Source organism: Muscardinus avellanarius (genome assembly GCF_963383645.1).
Source record: "Muscardinus avellanarius genome assembly, chromosome: 2".
In the NCBI taxonomy this organism is placed as follows: domain Eukaryota; kingdom Metazoa; phylum Chordata; class Mammalia; order Rodentia; family Gliridae; genus Muscardinus; species Muscardinus avellanarius.
Window position 1 is genome coordinate 171,407,198 of NC_137787.1, and position 24,167 is coordinate 171,431,364.

Sequence of the window (24,167 nt, forward strand, 5' to 3'; positions counted from 1 at the left end):
TTGCCCTCCCCATGTGTGCTCGCCTCAGGTCAACTGCGTGGGCAGGGCAAAGGCTGGCACCTCTTTACCTTTTCCACGCTACGTGCTAATGCCTGAGTTCTAACATTACTCATCACCCCAGCAACAGAACGGCTTGAACTCTTCCTGGGGCATGAGCAAGAGCGGATGAGAACCCAGGCTAAGAAGAAAATGTTTAGATGTTCTGGGTAAACTAATGAGAAAAAGGAAGCAGATAAAAGGTACAAAGAAGGGGGGAAAAAAGAAAAAATTGAGTTTGAATGAATTTTCTTTTTCTTTTTAAACTATGCAATGGAGTGAAACAGCTGACCTATTTTGATTTAGTTTCTATAAAACCAAAACACATAAAAAAATAAAATGGCGTGGGAAGCTTATCCATGGCTTATCATCTAGTGTGGAGGTATCCATGTTACCTCAGATCCCAGGGCCGATGCCGTCAGCTCACTGACGATGCTAGCCAGGAGCCCACAGGTGTTAGAGACCAGGTGGGAGGAGAAGAGTTCATTCTCTCTCCTCAGGCTGTTCCTCACAGGCAGCACAACAATAACCAACATCTTCTCCAGGACCTCACGGAAGCTCGTCATCCCTGAGATGTTCTCTTCACTCTGTGATAGACGAGAAGAAAATGCAAGGTATCATTTGCCTTTTCGTGAGTATTCAGTTGCAGAAACATGTTTTTCTCCAAACACCTTTAAAATCCAGACCTATAGCAGTCATCATTCTGGCTACATATGAAACTACTACATCTACTTTTCATTTAAAAGTGTTTTTTAAATCAATAGTTTCTATGTGGTAATAGTACCACACATTTACATGTTGTTTGTGGGGTTTATTTTGGTAGTAATGGGGATTAAATCCAGGGACACTCTTTACTGACTGTATCTCTAGCCCTTTTTATTTTGAAACAGAGCCTCACTAATTTTCCTGGGTTAGCGTCACACTTACAGCCTTCCTGACTCAGCCTTCAGAGTACCTGGGATCTGAGCTGTACTTGTTTTTATTAGCTTGGATTCATTTTCACATATTCTCTTATTTACTTTCTCAGTCACAAGAACAGAAAACTATTCTTCCCATTTAAAACTCTGTTTTTGTAGTATAAGATTCCAATCAGATAATTATTTCTGGAACATACAGAGGTAGAACAATTCTATATACAGTCTTTAAAAAATCAATTTTCTAAAACAATTCTTCTGTACATGCATACATTTATGAGGCCATTTTATAGTAGCTACTATGTTCAATTTCTGAAGGGAAATAAAATCTCAACCTTTAACAGTATAAAAATTCAAGATAAGAAATAAGAATTCCATTGATGACCAAAAGAAAAAGAATTTTCAGAAAAAGTGAAAAAGATTATTAATTTAGCTGATATCCAAATATGAAAATGATTTATCTCCTTTATCACTCTCCGTCTTTTAGTCTTCTATGGACAGAGAGAAAAATGCATTTAACTTTATCAGGAAGTCGCAGTAACCAATGAGCCTTTTGTTTCAATGTGGACTAGAGAATCAATCTGTGATCTAATTTTTTTTGTAGTGACTCAACTTCTTCATCTGTGAAATCTGAATAATTATTTTCTATGATTTAGTTATTAAAAAACACATATTTAGCTGGGCATAGTGGCACACGCTTATAATCCCAGAAATCGGGAGGCTGAGACCACAGGATCGCAGTTTGCAGAGAGCCTTATCAACTTAGTGACGCCCTTCGCAATTCAGGGAGACCCTGTTTCAAAAATAAAAAGACTAAAAACTAGGGCTGGGGTGTAGGGTGTAGCTCAGATGGAACCCGTGGGTTCCATCTCCAGTATCAAAAAAAAAAAAAAAACACACATATACCCACACCCACACCCACACATTCCTGCTGGGTGTGGTGGCGCAGGTCTGAAATCCCAGTACTTGGGAGGCTTAGACAGGAGGATCACAGGTTTGAGGCCAGTCTTAGAAACTTAATGAGGCCCTACAAAAGCTAGTGAGACTTTGTTTCAAAATAAAAATAAAATAGGGATAGGGGTGTAGCTCAGAGGTAGAATGCACCTGGGTTCATTCCCCATTACCACAAAAAAACCCCACAAAAAAACCCCCCACATTCTTGCCCCATCAAGTAAGTGCTTCCATAATACTTAAAATACACATGAAAAAATTGTGTATATGAACTTTTGTTCCTGATTTTTATACAAAATGTTTTAAAACACCTTAATATCACATGTAAATATACCTATTTTTAATGGCTGAACCATAGTCAATTAATATACCTAATTCAGCTATTTCACTTAATGCTGAAAATTTAAGGCTTTAAGGTTTCTAAATATTTTTAATAAAAATATAGCTTTCATCTTTCAATTATTATCTGTTTCCTGCGAAAATATAACACAACAGTGAAATGATTATTTTCTAAAGATATCTGCTAGTTTGGTATAGCCCAATTTGAAGGCAGTATTTTTTTCACTTCTCTCAACTAGTATCTAATTAAATTCCAGTAAGTAGTATATAGACAATAATTATTTGCTAAAATATTAAAATAAAAAGACTTAATTAGACTGCCTTTATAAGGACATGAGCAATCTCTAAGGTTAGTGGGTTTTTGTAATTTGATGCTTTGTAATTTTACATCATAATGGTTATACAGAGAGTAACAGAGAAATACCTGTAATACAACTCTTCGTGTCCTTCCTACCTTAGTCTGTTTCTTTATATATCAAGTTCAACTGGTATACAAATTTATACGAGAAAAAATTTTCTTAACTTGCTGGAAACATGCTGGTATTTCAATATTACTTTCATTCACATTTTTATAATAAAGCTGAAAATTTTCCCACACTGACTCATATTTATTTTTATTATTTTTATTAGGATGCTGTAAAGATACTACACTAAAAAACTCTCTTAAATTTTTCTTCCCATTGTTCTATTGTTTTTATACACCACTGAATTTTTCTGTTGATTTATTCAATAGAACATTTTTACCACTCAATAATTATAACTATTCTATTTTCTACTTCTTTTCTTTTTACAGATTAATTCTCATCATCGCCAGGCATGGTGGTGCATGCTTGTAATCCCCGCGCTTGGGAGGTGGAGACAGGAGGATCGCGCAGGTTCCAAGCCAGCTGCTCTGGCTTAAGAGACCCTGTTTCCAAATAAAAAAGTATAAAAAATAGGTCTGGGAGTGTAGCCCGGAGGTAGAAGGGCTTCCAGGAATCCCAGTACTACCACCACCACCAACAACAACAACAACAACAGAAACAAATTAATTCTCATGTATTAAGTTTTTATATATGTCTTTAGGTTTGTTTTCTCTAGTGTTTTCTAAATAAACCAGAAAAATTACTGTAAAGAATGTTTCATATGCGTATTGTTTTACCCTACTTATTTTAACATACCAAAATGTTTTGTGGATTTTTTTTGTGTGTAGTACTGGGAATGAAACCCAGCGGCATTCTACCTTTGCGCTAAACCCCCAGCCCTATTTGTTATTCTTTATTTTGAAAAAGGTCTAAGTCACAGAAGGCCTCACGAAGTAGCTGAGGCTGCCCACAAACCAAGATCCTCTTGTCTTAGCCTCCCAAGTACTGGAATTACAAGTGTGCGCTACCACGCCCAGCTTTTTATGGATGTTTTTCAAAGTTCTTTATTTTCTTATTCCATTTCCTTTATTTCCTTATTTCCTTTCTCGTATGGGAAATTTTCAAATGTTAGAAATGTCACAAATATTGCTTGTAGCATCTAGAGCTTACTTTCAAATGATACTTCAAACAACAAATAGGTATTTACTGCATAGGTCTCAATTTACTTTTTTTGAAGAGTGATTATTCAAATAAAACATGAAAAAGGCTGCTCATTTTATAATACAAGAATTTAAAAAATTTATTGTTCTTATGTAATATCATTTATTAAACAATCATCAAATATATTTACCAATGTAGAAGAATAGCAATTTTATTTCCTTAATACAAAAGCGATTTCAGAAAGGACCTACTTGGCTAAGTTTTTCCATATGTGCCACCAAAAGGGGGAAACGATGAACTAGTGTCGAGTCGTTCTCTGTGCTAACTTGCTTAACAATTGATCGTAACAGTACTTCTCCATCATACGCAATAGGGAAAATGGAAGTCAGCTTAACCGAAGTGTGACACAGGGCTGACATAACAGCTGCGAGGAGCCGGCTACTCGAGGTCTTAAAGTTTGCTTCTTGGATATCCTTTTGAAAACAGAAATATGCCCCCACAAAAAATACTGCATCAATATAATCCAAATATTTGGCTATATAAAAGGTAAATGACCTTTTAAGTCACATGAAAATGTTCCATCACTCAAAAATTTAAATATAGTTATAGAATATCATTTCAATGCCTTATTTTAGGTCAAGAAAAATCAGCCTCCAGGAAGTGAAAGCAGACCTGTTTAGATGCTTAGCAATGACAGTTCTCTCAACCAATATTTTGATGGGCCATAATGGACTCAATGAAAATCTAAGGCATTTCTAATAAGCACTGAAACTATTTTTCCCATATAATAAAATAAATTGTAACTTTGTGCTTCTGTATTAACAATTCACTAAGGTCACAAATTATCTTATCCTGTTCCACAGTTTGTCAAAAGAATTTGTAGCATACTTGTAATTTTATAACAAAATGTTAAAAATTTATCAACACAGTACACCTTAATTCACAAAAATCATGTACACATTAATTGGTTCATCAAACAGTTGAATTATAAAGTCAAGCATATAATCAGAATTATTCCATATGTTCAATAAACCCTTGCTAAACCCAGCCTGTCCAACAGAAGCATAGGAAGAAAATAACCATATCAGATTAATATGATTAAGAATGAGAGAGTAATTAAGTTATGCATTAATCCAGGCAATAGTCCTGCCCCAGAAAATATATCACCTAGTATTTTACCATTCTAGTGGTAAACTATCCTGCTACATGGATCACTTTTCTCAGGTTGTAAAATCCACTGGTAAACAATTATCCATTATAATTGCTTATCATCTAATGCTGCCTGGATCTATAGTGATACCCCCGTTTTGTTTCTTATAATAGCATTTTGTGTTTTTATTTCTCTTTTTTCTCTTTTTAATCAAGCTTCCTAGGAGTTAATTGTTCTTCCCAAAGAATCAACTTTCAGCTTTCTTAGTTTTCTCTATTTTCTATTTCACTGATTTCTGCTCTTTTCTTTATTATTATTATTTTTCCTTCTGGCTTCTTACTGTAGAAGTTTAAACACTGACTTTTAAATGTTTCTTCTTTGCTAATAAAAGCGTTAAAGGTATAAATCTCTACAGATGTGTTAGCAACATATTACAAATTCTTATGTGAGATTCTTATCTTTCCCTTTGCTTTATGATTTCCTCTGCTCCACTGGTCACCTAATAGCATTGTCTACCAAAAGGGAAAAATGATGAAAACAATATCGGGAAAACAAATATGGGAAAAACAATATCTTTTTTTTTTTTTTTTTTTGCGGTACTGGGGATGGAACCCAGGGTCATTCTATCTCCAAGCTAGACCGTCAGTCCTATTTTTTTTTTTTTTTTTTTTTTTTAGTCTTTTTATTTTGAAACAGGGTCTCACTGGGTTGTGAAGGGCCTTGCTAAGTAGCTGAGACTGTCAGCAAACCGCAATCCTCTGGTCTCCACCTCCTGAATGCTGGGATTACAAGCTTGCACCACCACGCCCGGCTTCCCAGTATCTTTTGCTGCCAATTTTGAATTTAACTCTATTATAATCTGAAAACACATTCTTTAAAATTTAAATCTTTTAAAATTTACTAGACTTGTTTTATGTACCAGCATATGCTATCCTGGTGAAAATTCCACATGTATTTGCAAAGACTATCCATTCTGTACGTGCATATTCTAAACCCAGGGGCATCTACCTCTGAGCTATACTCCCAGCCCTATTTTTTATTCTTTATTTTGGAACAGGATCTTACTAAGTTGCAAGGGCTTCCCTAAGTAGTTGAAGCTGGCTGCGAACCTGTGACGCCCGTCTCAACCCCTTAAGTACTGGGATTATAAGCATGCATCACCATGCTCAGCTTACATATTCTAGTTTATAAGTATAAATTAGATCAAGGCAGTTGTAGCACTGTTTCAGTCTTTTGTATCACTGATTTGTCTAACTGTTCTGTTAATTACTGAAGTCTCCAACAATCAGTGTGAACTGTCTATTTCTCCCTTTAGTTGTGTCAGGGTTTTGCCCCAGGTGTTTGGGAACTGTGACTTGGTGCATTCACAGTGATGAAGGTTAAGTTTCCTCCTGAATGAATGGATGATGTGAGCAGTATGTTCGCTCAGGCCCTTCTCCTTCCTGTTACTGCAGATGTGCGTGTCAAGGGCCAGTGTTTGGAGCTATCCTTGCTCGCTCACACTCGCTACTCTTCTTTCCCTCTCTCACACACTCACCTATAGAGTCAAAGACGAAATAAACAGAAAACAAACTTTAATCTTTGATTATGTAAGTCACAAATTTCAAATTGTTTTCCTAATTTATCTTTAAAAAGTTATCCAGGTGTGGTGGTGCACGCTTGTAATCCCTGTGCCTGGGAGGTGGAGACAGGAGGATCACGCTAGCTGTCTTAAGAGACACTGTTTCCAAATAAAAATATAAAAATAGGTCTGGGAGCGTAGTCGGGAGGTAGAAGGGTTTCCAGGAACCCCAGTACCACCAAAAAAAAAAAAAAAAAAAAAAAAAGTTAAAGAAATGGGGGCAACCATTGCTTATTTTCTTAAAGAGTACTAAATAATGTATCTGATTTTCAACTAACATCTTATAAACTTAAATTACCTGATCCAAACAATTCAGCAGATCACAAAGGCAAGCCCATTGTAATGCAGGAGTTGGGTAGAAGGAATGAAAACAGGCCGTAAAAGTATTATGACATTCCTGAAGGACAGCTTCTAGAAGACTCAAGGGTTGACTGAGATATCCTTGAGGATCATTATCCAACTTCACCATGCAGTGATCAACTCCTTCTGATAAAATTTTTCTTAATAAAGTTCTGGTTTTCCCAATACACTCTGCTAATTTGCTAGTTTCTTCTACCACTGCTTTTCCTGTAGCTTTGATGGAAAAAAGTAAATTATACTAAAAATGCATTTTTAGTATAAATAATGAGTATAATTTCACAATGAACTATAAAGCTAAATACCATAAGTAACCCAGAAATGAAACAACACAAAGATTGAGTGTAGTCCAAAATTATGTCATTTTACAATCTAAATGGCAAAACAAATTAGTTTAAAATAACACTTTTGTTAGAGTATGTAATTTTCAAAATACTATTTTATTCTTTATAAGCAAGTACAAAAATGTCATAACAAGCTAACTTTCTTAATTTTAGGAGCAGCCTAAAGGCAACTGGACATCTTTAACTCTCAGTAATCTTTACATAAGTCATTTCAATGTCTCCAATGTTTTCTCCCCAAAAAGTCATTTAAAAATGCAACGTACCTGACACTGGGTAAATTTCACAGGTATAGACACGCAATAGCCTCAGACAACAGGTACCCACAAAGCGCAGTCTCTCTAAATCTAGAAGTGTAGCTGTGAACTGAAACCCTTTTAATCCTCTAAGTTCTTCCACTCCTAAGACTAAGGTGGTCCAGCTCCAGTGAAGAATACTCAGCAATGACTCAAAGCACTCCTAATTCAGAATATATAAAACAGACAACAATTAGTTTAAATGAAACCATAGGTTGAAGGTAGAATCTAATGGGAAGATAATGACTTGCAGATTCATAACTCTTGAACTTTTTCCCTGTGGTACTGGGGGTGGAACCCAGGGGCTTTTCTACCTACGGGATATACTCCCAGACCTATTATATACTTTATTTGGAAACAGGGTCTCACTAAAGTTGCTGAGAGCCTCACTAAGTAGCTGAGGCTGGTTTCAAACCTGCCTGATCCTCCTGTCTCAGCCTCCCAAGCGCGAGGATTACAAGCATGCGCCACCACTCCCGGCTTATCTTGAACCAGTTTTACTGAGTTTTGGTAGCCTAAATAAATAGATATTCTCATAGGTAAGTTCACTTATAAATTACCATTACGAGTATCTTTGAAGTTTGATTTTTTACAAAAGGTTAGGAGAAGCCGGGCGTGGTGGCCCACGCTTGTAATCCCCGAGCTTGGGAGGCGGAGACCGGAGGATTGCGCAGGTTCGGAGCTAGCCGCGCTGGCTTAAGAGACCCTGTTTCCAAATAAAAAAGTAAAAAAAAATAGGCCTGGGAGTGTAGCCTGGAGGTAGAAGGGCTTCCAGGAACCCCAGTACCACCACCAAAAAAAATAAATAAATAAAAAAGGCTAGGAATTTATAAAGCAACATTCTTCAGTATTTACCCATTTAAAAATACGTTTTCAAGTTGACCTGCTACCAACCTATCTAGTTTAGCAGATAAATAGGGGGAAAAACGGAAAATACATATAATTATGTTTAATTAAAAGGAAAACTAAACTTTATATAGTTACTGTATAAAAATTAGATTAAATAAAAATACAAGTGTTTTAGCATTACACACCAAAGTATCATATAGCTAATTATGATTCAAATTATAGCCAATTATTGATAAACTAATAAAAGAAAACTGAGTACAAAATAATAAAATGTTCTTATTTGGACTTTTAAGAATTCTAGAATATGGGACCTTCCTTACAGCTCTGGATGGTGGGTTTTATCACACTTACATGATGAAAAGCAGAACACTTTGTTACCCCATCCCCACCAAGTCCTAGATATCTAGTCATACCAAAAATGAGATTTCTGTTTAACTTCTTAAAGAATTCACTGAATAAATTTCTTATTAAAGATTACAATTACCTACTACCCAAAAATGTACTAGACATATATATAAAAAAATTGTCAGGCACAGAAAAATACCACTGAAAAAGAAAGCAAAGATCCTTATCTTAATCAAAAGAAAGGTACCATAGTCTCTTTTTAAAAGAGTATGTTCTGTAAACTGTCATAGCTCTCTTGGAGGGTCATTTTGACAGACATAAAAATTTAAATAGGTACATTTCCAATAGAAATATGCATATAAGTACATAAGTAATCAAAGATACATATAAGAATGCTCATGTGGCCAGGCGTGGTGGTGCAGGTTTGTAATCCCCGCACTTGGGCAGAGACAGGAGGATGTGGCAAGTTCGAAGCCAGACTCGCTGGCTTAAGAGACCCTGTTTCCAAGTAAAAATATAAAAATAAGTCTGGGAGTGTAGCCTGGAGGTAGAAGGGTTTCCAGAAACCCCCAGTACCAAAAAAATAAATAAATAAATAAAAAGAATGCTCATGTGGAAAAATATAAGAGTAAAAAATGAGAAACAATCTGTTCTTTTGGTAGGAATAAGATGAGTAAGTTAGAATACAATCATCTATAGGATACTATGCATATAGAATAGACTGAGAAAGAGTCAAATACACTAAAAGGAAAAGGTGTATACTACGGAATTTTAAAAAATAAAAATAAAGATGAATGAAAGCGTTAGTATCATACAACACATACTGTATATACACAACAAATGTACATTTCTTAATGTATAACCATGGGCTGGGGTGGGAGTGTAGCTCAGTGGCAGAGTGCTTGCCTAGCATGCATAAAAGCTCTATATCCCTGGCATTGCGAGGAGCATTAAATAAATAGAAAAAAGTCCTGGAAGGATATATAGCAAAATAAATAATAAATATGTACAGTGATAACAAGGTTGAGGGAAAAAAACCCACTGGTATATGTTTAGTGTGGTTTTAATTTTATAGTTTAAATTAAAAAGGGAAAAAATTCTTCCTAAGCATTCTACATGCACAGAAGACTACCAGCTATGTTAATAATTCATTCATAATGTTTTGTAGTTCAAACTCGTTTTACACACACCCCTTATCAGAGATTCATAATAATCCAATGAAGTAACTTATTTATATAAGAATCCACAGTTAGTGAAAGAGCAAGAGATTAATTCAGACCTCCTAAGTGGATAATTATGATCTTTCAGTCACATTGTGTTGACTTGCCATCCTGCACTGATAACCCTGATAGCATCGCGCATCTTTAAATACAGAATGGGAATGGTCAAGCAGTTCAACAAAGGTTTGTAGTTGGAGAATAAAATCTTCTACTTCATTCCTCAAAGAGTAACGCTTTTGGGGTCAACCTCATCTTTAACTTTTCCTTCATTTCCCAAGTTCTACACATATGCATTCACAGAAAACTTATTACGAAAGCTTGTATTTGGGGAATGGCAAAGCTAATTCATTCGGCATCAACAGCAACATTCCCATTTTGCACTAAAGTATGTGTTATCTTTGGCCTAGAATATAAAGGCTAATAAGCAAATGTGAGTTCATAAAGTTGTGCTGAGATAAATTCTTAGAAGAAAGTGGCTAAATTCTAAACACCAAAATAAAACTGAAAGCTGAATAGAAAAGCTGAAATTTTAAAAACTGGCTTACCACTGAGACAGTTCTTGCAAAAGAACGCTTTAAAATGTGTACAGGTTCACTAGTCTGCTGTTTGCCTTTGGAAGCACTGCCATCACTGGTTGGAAGTCTGAAGGTGACAGTAACACAAAAAAATTATGTTAAAAATTCAATGACATTTAACAAAATATACATTTTAGTAATATTAAAATAATTATACATTTAAATTTTGTTTCAGGTAAAAGGCCAATATAAGGCCTTTCTGAATCATTTTCCAACACTAAATAAAATTGTTAGTATGTGATTGAGCATTTTCTAGAGGTATTCTGAACATTTATACTGAGAGTTAATGTATTTGAATTCTTTAATCTAACACTGCAATAATATAGAAAATACACACACATAGCCAGGTGCAGTGGTGCACACGTGTAACTTTAGTAATCAGGAGGCTGAGATTGGAAGATCATAAGTTTAAGATCAGATTCAGCAATTTAAAGAGACCCTCAATAACTTGGAAAAGAAGAAGAGGAAGAAGAGGAGAAGGAGGAGGAGGAGAAAGAGGAGGAGGAGAAGGAGGAAATGGAAGAGAAGGAGGAGGAGGAGGAAGAGGAGGAGGAAGGAAGGAGGAGGAGGAGGAGGAGGAGGAGGAGGAGGAAAAGGAGGAGGAGGAGAAGGAGGAGGAGGAGAGAAGAAGAGGAAGAAGAATCAGAATCAGGCTAGAGATGTAGCTCATACATGGAAGGAAGGAAGGAAGGAAGGAAGGAAGGAAGGAAGGAAGGAAGGAAGGAAGGGGAATAGGCCTCCATACATGTCTGAAATACTGTGAGCTAATAAGAATTCTTAATGCTAAAAATGGCATAATTGTCACATGAGTAAAATGTTATTGGATATTTCAGTTAAAGGCAGAAATCTGTCAACTCGAAGGGATTTTCCAACTCATTCCACCACAAGATAAATAAGAAACATAAGAACACAATAAATCAGTCAAGCCTATGTTTATAGAATTCCTTTACCACAATTTTAAGACAAATTTCATCCTAAAATTGGTACAAAAATCAAGACAGATATTAAAAGTTATTAAAACATTACTGGCAGGCTGGGCGTGGCAGCGCATGCTTGAAATCCCAGCATTTGGGAGGCTAAGACTGGAGGATCACAGTTCATGGACAGCCTCAGCTACTGAGGCCCTCTGCAACTTAGTGAGACCCTGTTTCAAAATGAAAAATAGGGCAGGGGGGTATAGCTCAGAGGTAGAATGCCCCTGGGTTCCATCCCTAGACCCGCAAAACAAAACAAAAATATTACTGGCATAACAAAGATAATCTGAGGCAAAGTTTTAAGCTAGCCTGATACAGAAAACGTTTTAAAATATAAAAAATGTTATAGAAATTAAATGTTTTTGTTAGAGACATTTACACTAATATATAATTTGCTGAATGCTTCAATAATTTCTCCTTTAGGATTACATATATTTATTAATGATTCTAGTTTAGTACAGTGAAAGAATAAACCACATAATTAAAAATAAGCATGCTAAATACCTGTATAATAATTGAGGTATCTGACCAGCATTAACATCTGTACCATTATTTGATTTCTTAGAACTCTTAAACTGGAAAACAACCCTAAAAAGAGAAAAAAACAACGATGATGCTTAAAATGACACAATCTAAAATTTATTAGAGGAACTAAGGAATTAACAATATTTTCAAACCTTATGTACATGGAAATTTAAAAAGCCAGGTGTGATGGCACACACCTATAAACCCAGTAGGTGGAAAGCTAAGACAGGAGGATCGCAGGTTTGAGGATAGGCTCAGCAAGCAGTCAGACTCTCATTAACCTAGCAAGACCCTGTTTCAAAATAAAAATAAAATAGGGCTGGGGTATAACTTGGAGGTAGAATGCCTCTGGGTTCTATTTCCAGCGCCAAAACAAACAAACAAACAAAAAAATAAATAAATAAGCAAAGATACTGTCTGATTTTTAACTCTGAATGACTTTATCTGTAAAATGAAGAACTGAGCCTGACTGGAAGTGCTCTATGAGTAGCTGTCCTGCCCCTTCCCAGCCCTCCTGCTTGGCTTTCAGCAGAGATAATTTTTCAAAAAATATTTCTGATTATAAATGATATAAAAACGGCTTGAACAGATACATTATAGGTTGTAGCCTCAAATTCCTATGATATTCCAGGTTTCACTAAATTGTATATGGAAACCTTACATCCAGGCTCAAAGCAGCCTCTTCATTTCTAGTATACAACCATACAGAACCTGAAAGGGATCCACACAACAGATAAAAGTTTTCCTACAGCTGTCTCTTTGAATATTCAGGTAAACACTATATTCACATAACAGGTCAGTCTGGGTTTTTTCATGTTTGCTCAGTTCTGATTTTGAGCTGAACTAAGCAAATATACCTGTTATATAACTTCTACCCATTTAAAATACTTTATCCTGAAGAGCAACAAAGAATAAACTGAATTTCTCTTATAAATGACGGTCCTTTCAAACACGTTAATTAGAGTAGTAAAGCAGGCTGGATTTAGAAACAAAAGATTCCAGGTCTAGATTTGGTTCTGCTGTAAATCTCTAAACAAATCATTTTACTCTTTTGTTCCTCTAGTTCCCTGAGATAAAAAATGGTGTTATTAACTGCTTTACAAAGTTACTGGAGACATCAAATGAGATAATATAAAATGTTTTATCAAATAAAAATGAACTCTATGCATAAGTTATTTTTAAGCAGGAAAATTTTCCCTGTGCTTCAATTAAAACAACACCATCATTTCATACCACAGAAACTTTGCGATTTAAAAATGTTCTACATATACAATGTCAAATTTATTTACAAATATCTCTTATTTTTAAGTTTTTTATATTATTGGTTATTTATTGGTTTTTATATATTTATTTGCATTATAGTTTCACATCATAATGTAGTTCATATTGCTGATGATCTATATGCACATAGCACTTGGTGAGATCTATTTTTCTTTTATAGTTCCAAACTCTTCTCTATCCATGTTACCTTCCTCTATATAATTCCTAATTTGGTAACAAAGCTTTTAAATAATTTAATAGAGAAATATATAAAACCGGTATCTCAAATGAGCAAAGAACAGTATTCTTTTTACCTTTGGTTCTATATACACCTTAACATGAGAGAGGTGGTTTTATGACATATGAAGTTATATAAATTTAATTTTTTGCAATATTGTTTTAGTCATATTAAACTTTTTGTCCTACTAAGAGCCCTCTAAGCTTTCCAAACAATATTCTACAAACAAATATGAGAGCTATTTAAGTAAAACTTCAACATTCTGCTTACCCATCGTCTGTGGTGATGGAAGCTTGTCCATGAGACCCACAGTCACTGCTGGGTCCTGACACTCGAGCCCATGCTACATACCACCAGCCAGCTTGCAGGAGAACTGGTTCATCAAACATCATTGCATATTTTTCTCTGAGAAAAATTAGTGAGTCAAAGACAATGCCTTTGAAATTCTCTGTCATATACTTATTTTTAAAAATATTTTATCACCGGACATGGTGGCGCACGCTCGTAATCCCTGCACTTGGGAGGCGGAGACAAGAGGATCGCACAGGTTCGAAGCCAGCCTTGCTGGTTTAAGAGACCCTGTTTCCAAATAAAAATATAAAAAATAGGTCTGGGAGTGTAGCCTGGAGGTAGAAGGGCTTCCAGGAATACCAGTACCACCAAAACAAAAAAAATCTTTTATTAACAAAAGCATGAAATTAACTGAATTTTACAATTTTTGTCAGACACCATTAAACCGTTTATTTTGAAAAGTCTGTACACAAACATAATTAACAGTTACTTGTGTTATGCTGATAGAATTATATTTCATTCCCCTCTTCTGGAATTCTAAAACATACTTAAATCCTATAAAACATATGCTTTAAGACAAAATATTTACTTTTACAGAAAGTAAAATTTTGAACTTAGGTTTTTTTTGTGTGTGGCAGTGGGGATGGAACCCAGGGGCATTCTACCTCTGGGCTACACCCTTGGTCCTATGTTTTATTCTTTTTATTTTTTGAAACAGGGTCTCACTGAGTTGCGAAGGCTCTTGCTAAGTAGCTGAGGCTGTCCGCGAACTGTGATCCTCTGGTCTCTGGTCTCCTTCTCCCAAATGCTGGAATTACAGGTGTGTGCCACCACACCTGATAAACTTCACTTTAAAGTTCATTTCTTCAGGTAAAGTGTTCTGAGAGGCAGCACCTTAGGGAATGGCTCTGGAGTCAGGTATCTAGTTTAAGGCCTGGCCTTGTGACTTGTTAGTCAGAAGACTCTAGGCAAGTTACAAAGTCCTCTCTTGAGCTCAGTTTCTTTATTTGACAGTTGGAGTGGAAATAATGTCTAGTTCACTGATTTGTTCTGAGGAATGAGTTAATTTAGATAAAGTATTTGGAGCTGAATATGTTTTATAGTAACTATATAAAGTTTATTGACTTAGGAGTAAAGACTTCTATGTAATTAAGGCCAACTGCTAGAACATATAAGCAAATTACAAAGTTCTACATAACATAGTAGAAGGTACTGGTTGTAGCTAGGATTAAGGGAAGAGTAAGGAACACTGAAATTAGGAGAATGCCAGGAACAGGCCAGTGGAGGAAAGATAATGTAAAAGAGGGTCAGGAAAAGGCAAGGTGTCCTGTTTCATGAATACATTGTGATGGAGGTGGAAAAGAGTAAAAGGTAGAAAGTCAAAAAGGATGCTAATGCTACCCTTATGAGTCTGAGCTGGGTTAGTAGGCTAGTAACGACAATCTATTTTTTTTATTTTTTTATTTTTTTGCAGTACAGGGAATAGAAACCAGGGGCATTGTACCTCTGAGCTACACCCCCAGGCCTATTTTTTAGTCTTTTTATTTTTGAAACAAGGCCTTATTGAGCTGCGAAGCCTCGCTAAGAAGCTAAAAGCTAATTTTTCCTCATGTCTAAAAATATCGCATGTGGTTGGCTAATGCCTCAAGTGAAGAAATTGTAAAAAAAAATTTAAATTCACTCTTAAATTCTCAAAAGTATCCGAGCTGGGTTCAGTGGTGCAAGGCTATATGCTAGTACTTGGGAGGCTGAGACAGGAGGTTCATAAGCTCAAGGCCACCCTTAGCAACTTGGTGGGAACCTGTCTCAAAATAAAAAAAGAAAAGTGTGAGGGGTGTGGCTCAGGGGTAGAATGTTCCTGGGTTCAATCCCATGTATGTATGTATGTATGTATGTATGTATGTATCTCTCTCTCACAAACACACACACACACACACACACACACACACACACACACTTGGTAAAGGTAAAATCAACATCTTATCTTTTATTTTAGAAAATATATATTTTTACTAGCAAAAATCCCATACATGCCCTACAAGTTTTTCTTAATATAGTTATTGTTGGGAAATATAGTGTTAAAATTATTACAAAGCTCAGTTTGTATTTCTTCCCATAATATTCTTTGACTCAACCCACTAATTTGTCATGGCATAGTGTTGAGATAATTCTTAGGACGACCTCACAAAGAACTAATAAATCTAAGTCTCTTAGCCCGACGTTGTAGAGCATGCTTGTAATCCCAGTAACATTCTGGCACAAGAAGATTGGAGGTTCAAGACCAGCCTCAGCAACTCAGCGAGACCCTGTTTCAAAATTAAAAAATAAAATAGGGCTGGGGTGTGCTCAGGGTAGAATGCCCCTGAATTCAATCCCTAGAACCACACACACACACACACACACACACACACACACACACACACACACACAGAGTCTCTTCTTAATGAAGCTTCATAAATAGACATCCTGATGTGTTAAGTATCCAAGATCCTTCAGTAAGGCTGGCTGCCTCCCTACATGTGTTATTAGCAATCATATAGTACTAGAATAATGTCCAGTTACATAGGTAATCCAAATTATGGCCTACTATGACTACTTGACATTATATACATAACATTATGGGTAATGACTGTATCAGTCACTAGAACACTATTAGGTATTCTATTAAAGACATGAAAATAAAAGTGTGTAAAATATATGTATATTTCCATCTTATCTTCAGCATTCAGTCAATTTATCTTAGGAAGTAATAAAACTGTGAAGAGTATTATTAGTTTAAATGCAACATCATTAAAAAAGATATTTAGCTGAGTGTGGTAGCGCACGCTTGTAATGCCAGCATTCGGGAGGCGGAGACTGGAGGATAGCGGTTCACGGACAACCTCAGCTACTTAGTGAGGCCCTTCGTAACTCAGTGAGACCCTGTTTCAAAAATAAAGAGACTAAAAATGTAAGGACCAGGAGTATAGCTCAGAGGTAAAATACCCCTGGGTTCCTTCCCTGGTGCTGAGAAAAAAAGAAAAGAAAAGAAAAAGATATTTAACATTTCCTAATGCCAGATATTGCCTAAAGATGTGTCAATGAACAACAGACTGCATCTAGAACTGTGACTATGCCACACGGCTAGGATATATCGCAGTCTATACCATCTAGATTTGCTTAAGGGTGCTCCATGATGCTCACACAAGGATGAAACTGCCTAGCAAGGCATTTCTCAGAATATATTCCCTTCCTTAAGAAAGGCATGGCTGAGCTGGGTGTGGTGGCACATACTTGTAATTCCAGTACTTGGGAGGCCAAGACAGGAGGACCTCAACTACTTAGTGAGGCTCTCCGCAAATTAGTGAGACCCTGTTGTTTCAAAAATAAGAGTAAAAAATTGAAGCCAGGCGTGCGTGGTGGTGCACACTTGTAATCCCAGCATTTGGGAGACTAAGACAGGAGGATCACGGTTTACAGACAGCCTCAGCTACTTAGGGAGGCCCTTTGCAACTCAGTGAGATCACTTCAAAATAAAGAACAAAAAATAGGGGTTGGAGTGTAGCCCAGAGGTAGAATACCCCTGGGTTCCATTCCCAGTACAAAAAAAAAAAAGAAAAACCCACCAGGGCTGGGGTGTAGCTTGGAGGTAGAATGCCTCTGGGTTCAATCCCCAGCACCACCGGGGTGGAGGGGGGAGGGATGTGGCATGAGGGGGTAGCATGAGGGGGGGGCATGGTGGTACAGCATACAATACCCCAATTATACTCATAACAGATTTAATTTTTTTAAAGTTATATTTATTAATTTGTAATGAATTTTTAGTTTTAAATATAGAAGGACTACATTGAATAATGAGCAAATCATTTACCTAGCAGCACAGTCATAAGCCAACACATCAGTCTCTGCAAGAAGGTCCCCATCGGTTTCATGATCTCCTCCATCTGGACCCAACTCAAACAGCTGAGGGGAAAAAAACAAACAAACAGATTTTCCCCAATCTTTCAGTTGTGTAAATCTGCTGGATAATGTGTTTATAATTTTTTGTATGTCCAATATACACTGAATGTGTATATATAAATTAAACATGTGCAATGCTTTGTTAACCTGTTTTCCTAATTTATTATTATATCAAGTATTTTAGCTCTCTCCTAAAAACTTTATACCTGATATAATAAAAAAGGAATACAAACATCTGAAGGAAGTAAGGGAACTCAACCAAAGTACTTCATCTAAGAGAGTTTCTAATGAAGTAGGCTCCTACTTTATCACTTAATAGCTGTGAGATCCTATGGTCCCAGGGAGCACCACACATTCTAGGTAAGGAATAAAGAGAAAAGATACCAAACGGGGGGTTGGTTATGAGATTAGGTGAAAATAAAATGTAATTATAAGAAACAACTTTTAAGAGCTAATTGGGTGATATGTGCATGTATGCCTATACTATCTTGTACTCCACTAAAATGTATGATTACAATGCACCAATAAAAAATTAAAAGAAAACAATTTTTAAATGAATAAAAACTATCTTTTTTTCTCTGGAGAATCTTAGCAGGTGACTATCAAGAAAGGAAGCTAAAACATTACAATGTATTAGAATTTATCAGACAGGTACTATGATAAGTGTCTAGTTTTTAAAATTCTATGCTAATGACTTGGAAATCTGTTTCTAGTCTGGACCCTATTCTCAAGAGTCACTGACTTCCCCTGCCCAGCTTGACCTTATTAGTTGTAAAATGTTCAACCTCTTTCTTTTTGTGCTTTCCATGCTCTTATTACTGGTACTTTCATCTATCTGTCCTTTAGATTAAAAACAAACATAAAAACTTAGAATAACCCTTTCCTCACATTTCTGTCATTACTGTATTTATTCTATTTCTGGCACCAAAGCCTCCCAACTCAACTATATTCCCTATTATGGTGGAAATACTTCAATAACAACCAATCAGTCCTCTTATCTCTGCTTCTGATTCTAACCCATGCTCCACAAAGGTGAAGGTTTTCGCTTCTATTTAGTGGCTCTTAGTACTCTTATAAAAATAAGTAATCAGAATACTTTCTTAACACATATACTGGGGATTGAACTTAGGAGTGAGTATTCTTCCTCTAAGCTATACACAGCCTTTTTTATTTTTTTTTTATTTTGAAACAGGGTCTCACTAAGTTGCTGAAGGCAGATTCCAATGTGTGATCCTCTTGTTTCAGTATCCCAGGTGCTGGGACTACAGGCATGCGTCACCATGTCTGGCCATCAGAATACTTTCTTTATCTAAAGGTCCTTAATGACTTGTCCCTAATCTGACTCTTCTGCTCACACTCAACAAGTATTCTGAACACACACTGTATGCCAGGCATAGTTCTAAAAAGTGAGTGTAAAGGGGTAAACAATATAACAAAGAATGAAGGGTGTCAGGATTAAACTTGTGGTAGGGAATAGAATTTATATTTTAATGGTTCATGAGGGAGCTGGGACCTGTAGGGGATAACGAAGTAAAACATGCAGGTGTTGAAGACAGCAATAGTTAGAACGGCGAGTGCTAGGGTCCTGAGGCTCGACCATGGTTGGCACCTTTGAGGCCACTATGGCCAGATGACAGAAAGGGGAACTACAACAACACAAGGTCAGAGAGGTGCTGGCAGTTAGTTGATGGGGTCTTATACATCCTTGTAAGGCCTTTGGCTTTTAAACATTCTGAGGCAATTAACTGAGATGGGGCAAAATATGGGAATAGCAGGTTAAGAGAGAATAAATTTGGTCAACATGAAATGCTGACAGCTACTTAAACTTTAAGCATAGAAAAGAATGCCTAGAAGAAAATATGCAATAAAGCAAGAGGAACCTGGACTGAGCCTTGAGGAATTCCAACATGCAGTGGCCAGGCTGAAGAAGATGATCCTACAGAGATAGGAAACAACTAAGGTTTGGGGGGGAAAAAAAAAGAAAAAGAAAAAGGAAAAGGAAAAGAAAAAGAAAAAGAAAAAGAAAAGAAGAAAGACTTGAAGGAAAAAAATGTGTATCTTTCATTTCCTCCCTTCTTACAGAGGTTTGATTTTTTTAAATGAGTTAATGACTTCATACATGTAATAAGATTTTAGCAATGTTTCTTCTATCTCTTCCTTCTGTTTTGGATACTGGGGGTTGAACTCATGGGAGCTCTACCTCTGAGCTATATCCCCAGACCCCTTTTTTAATAGTAAAACAGGGTCTTGCTAAGTTGCTGAGGCTGGCCTCAAACTTATTATTCTCCTGTCTCAGCCTCACAAAGTATTTGAATTACAGGCATAAACCTGACTCCTCTATCTTTTTCTAAACGGAGGCATTAACAACAATGAAACCAAGTTAAAAGAAAATTAAAAGTAGCATTAAATAATAAATGAATTAAAACCCAACATCTTCAAACAAAATAGGGCAACAGTATTAGTGAACTTTACCTTAATTTTGGCAGTATATTCTCCTCTACCTCCAAACAGACCAAGACCACCAAGTAAAATATCAGTGTCAGCACTAAAACGTATAGCTTCTACTGAATGGGCAGAGTATCCCCAGCCACCTCCATGACCTAAAACATATGAATAATCTGTATTTTAAAATATCCACCTGTATTTCAGTTACAGGATGATATTTCCTAAATCTAAGAATACATACTTTCAAACCTGTTTACTATACTATAATCTTCTTTTGAATAGACCTTCATGACTGCTTGAGTTTCCTCCTCTGTACTTGCAATGCCCATTTTTAAGTCCTGCATAGCTGCCAAGGTATCGAGACAACCTACAAAAACAAATAGAATTAAACGTCTTGGAATTAAAATTGCATGTAATGTTGATGGTATTAAATGCTACCAGAGAAAAATTAAGTAAGCAAACTCTAAATGTGATCAACAAATTTATTCCAAGCTTAAACATCATTTCATGAAAGAATACTTACAACCAATAAAATTACTCTCTGGCTGGGTAATCATCACATTAAAATATATGCAATATAACAACATTTTGCGAAAAAAATGAATATCTGAAAAGTTGGAATCACTTAACCTTTCAGTTCTTATAAGATGCTTCCTTGAATGAAACTCCAAATAATTTTTGTTAGATTCCTACAGTACTATTTGAGGAAGACACATTAGCCTGAAATACCATTTACTGATGCTGGTTTTAAATGTTTACAGTGGTTAAAATAAAATTTACAAAAAAGAAGCAGAAAATTATACTTATGACCTGGTAATTATACTTAGGAATATGGAATATGATTCCACAATTGCAAATGCAAGATAAGCATTAAATGAGCCCTTTTTAAGGGTCATTAAAGGCAACAAAATATGTAACTAAGTGGACTAATACACATTTCTAGCAAAAAAATATATTGCAAAGTGCATATTAGTTTGACTCCTATCTTAAATAACAGTCAGACTAAAATGCTGTGGAAAACTGTTACATAAAAGAAGACAGAACACCTAATAAAATATAACATTTAGTAGTATTTTTTGTGTGTGATACTAGAGATTGAACCCAAGGGCATTCTACCTTCGAGTTATACCCCCAGCTCTTAATATTTAGTCTTTTATCTGGAAACAGGGTCTACCTAAGTTGCAGAGGCTGACCACGAATCTGCGATCCTCCTGTCTCAGCCTCCCAAGTACAGAGATTACAAAGGTATATCACCACGCCCAACTTAGAATTCGTTTTTTAAAAAATAATGTATATAATATAATTGTAGAGTCTTTCTAAAAGTATATCTATTCTAGTTAATATAAATAATAATTTTTTATTATATTCAGAAGTTTTTTTTTTTTTTTTTTTGGTGGTGCTGGGGATTAAACCCAGGGGCATTCAACCTCGCAGCTGTACTCTAACATGATTTTTATTCTTTATTTTTGAAACAGGGTCTCACTAAGTTGCAGAGAGACTCACTAAGTAGTTGAGGCTGGCCACAAACCCAGATCCTCCTGTCTCAGCCTCCCAAGTACGAAGATTACAAGGATGTGCTACCAGGCCTGGCCAGAACTGTTATATTTGGGTAAACATGAATCCTTCATAGTGTTGGTATAGGTCTTATTTTTTCTTTGTAGGATAAGCTTCTTAGAGGATTTAATTCATTTTGTATGTATCATATTATTGTTTAATAAACCTAACAGAATGGCATGCAAATTTAAATACACTAAAAGGAACCCTAACCCTGAGCACAGCATAAATGGAGGCAAATAAGCTGCACATCAACAGCCCTACCTAGAATGTGCAAAGCTGCATGAGATCGAGTGGTAAGAGCCCTCGATCCTGTTGGTAGGGCAAGTTCGGGACTTAGAATACTACATCTGGACTGCATATCTGTTGCAGAGGGAAGTCTGGCATCAGCAACCACTGCATTGTAACACCACAGTTCTCTGGTATTTGGTCGAAACCTTTGAAGAAAGAAAATAATTACAGCATCTCAATATGTAGTTTCCTTTGAAATTTTTCAAAAGTACAATTGATAATACAAAGAATAAATAATACAGTCAGCTTTAACAGAAAAAATATAGCTCATTATTTTCCATACTATGCTAAATGCATATCACTATAAGAAAACAATTTGAAAGATAGTAATGTAGATCACAATAATTCACAACTAACATAGCAAGTGTACACTTAAAATCACACACACACACACACACACACACACACGTAGCCTTTGTACAATAATAACCCCCATTAAAAAGTTTACAGTCAAGCCAGGTATGCCTGTAATCCCAGTATTTAGGAGGTTGAGACAGGAGGACCTCAGGTTCTTGGCCAGCCTCAGCAACTTAGTGAGACCCTGTTTCAAGGAAGAAAAATAAAGGCTGGGATACAGATCAGAGGCAGAATGTCCCTGAGTTCAATCCCAGTAAACACACACACACACACACACACACACACACACACACACACACACACGACAAAATTACAATATCCATAATGCATAAGAGCTCCTATAAACCAATAAAAGGCAATGACCCAATAGTAAATAGGAGCAAATGCCATGCACGCTATTCCCAGGAACAAAGCACAAATAAAATGAATGCAGATGTCTAACATTACCAATAAAGAGGAAAACACCAATAAAAACAATAAGGAACTCAAAGTATTCTCTTGCCATTGTCCCTTTTCCCCTATCTTTTTTCTAACAAAATCCTCAAAATGATAACTCCAATTCCTGATTTCTTTTAAGGGCTGGATGAAAGGTAAATGGGGAGATGCTATTTAATATAGTTTTTATTTTTGAAAGATAAGGACATCTGTACAATAATAGAAATATAGCAAATATACTTAATACTACTGACTATACTTAAAAGGTTAAGGGGTAAAATTTATATTCTTATTTTAAGCCCCAACTCAAGTGTGGGTTATTAATATTGAAAAGTCTTTAAAATAGTAGTTGACGGAAGAAATTCTATACTAATAGCTTCTATAACTAGTAGCATTAAGATTATTATATTTTCGCTTCTAAGAAGTCCTATTAATCTAATTCCTATTCCCTGGTATGTAATTATTCTTTTCTCTCTGGCTGCTTTTAAGATTTCCTCTCCATCTTTGGAGTACTATAACTTACTACAATGTCTCTTCATTATAGATAAAGGAACACATAGTCTCTAAAGCCTGAGGATTCGAATCACTTTCTGGTTCTTGAAATTCTTTGGCATTATCTTTGTAAATATTGCTTCATCTTTATTATCTGTAATCTCTTTCTTGGACTGCAATCTCTGATATTTCCTTCTTTGAGTGTCTACTAGACTTTTTCATTAAATTCTTCAAATATTTAAATTTCCATGTTTTTTATATTCTTATCTCTGCCAATATAGCTAACTTTCTTAGATATGTCATCTGCTTTAATTTTCTCTTCTGTCCAAATCTCCTGAACACATTTATTTGTTTAAGAAACTATTCTTGGGGATGGAGATATGTCAGTGGTAGATTATATGCTTAGCATGTACAATGCCTTGAGTTCAATATCTAACATTAAAAAAGAAGAGAAGGAGGAGGAGGAGGAGGAGGAGGAGGAGGAGGAGGAGGAGGAGGAGGAGGAGGAGAAAAGAAGACAATTTTTTTCTTAACAAAAGCGCTACTTCATTGTTTGCAAATGTGCCTCCTCATTCTGTACCATTCTGAATCTCTGCTCGCTGCCAGTGATACCCCTTACATTAAGCGATATTAGACTTTGAGTTCTATTTTGAATGAATTTTACAATTCTTTTTAACTTGGGGGCCTAAATGGAAGGGGCTTTTCAGTGAAGACTGCACTGACCTTCTGCTAACCACACAGGGGTATTATTTACCCTCCGTGAGCATCATTTCAGAGCGGGAGGCCCAATCTGAGAGTTCCAGGATCAGTTTCTAACTGCCGCATTGTGCAGCTGGCACAAAGCCTGTTTTCCAGACTGCAAGGATA

At 36.0% G+C, this 24,167-nt stretch overlaps 1 protein-coding gene across 2 annotated transcripts in view; it reads right to left on the reverse strand.

The window, feature by feature from the left end:
* The window catches only part of MYCBP2 (MYC binding protein 2), a gene marked incomplete at both ends in the record, with an annotated part of 250,457 nt that overhangs the window by 131,982 nt on the left and 94,308 nt on the right, over positions 1–24,167 (reverse strand). Inside the window, 11 exons of one of the 2 annotated variants that reach the window (XM_080689587.1) lie at positions 432–623; positions 3,997–4,209; positions 6,815–7,089; positions 7,481–7,673; positions 10,470–10,566; positions 11,978–12,061; positions 13,767–13,901; positions 17,638–17,729; positions 20,199–20,326; positions 20,413–20,538; positions 21,990–22,162. In XM_080689587.1, coding sequence (XP_080545713.1) covers positions 432–623; positions 3,997–4,209; positions 6,815–7,089; positions 7,481–7,673; positions 10,470–10,566; positions 11,978–12,061; positions 13,767–13,901; positions 17,638–17,729; positions 20,199–20,326; positions 20,413–20,538; positions 21,990–22,162 — 1,708 coding nt within the window. Of the gene's footprint in view, positions 1–431; positions 624–3,996; positions 4,219–6,814; positions 7,090–7,480; positions 7,674–10,469; positions 10,567–11,977; positions 12,062–13,766; positions 13,902–17,637; positions 17,730–20,198; positions 20,327–20,412; positions 20,539–21,989; positions 22,163–24,167 lie in introns of both variants that reach the window. The other variant, XM_080689588.1, reaches the window with a different exon arrangement.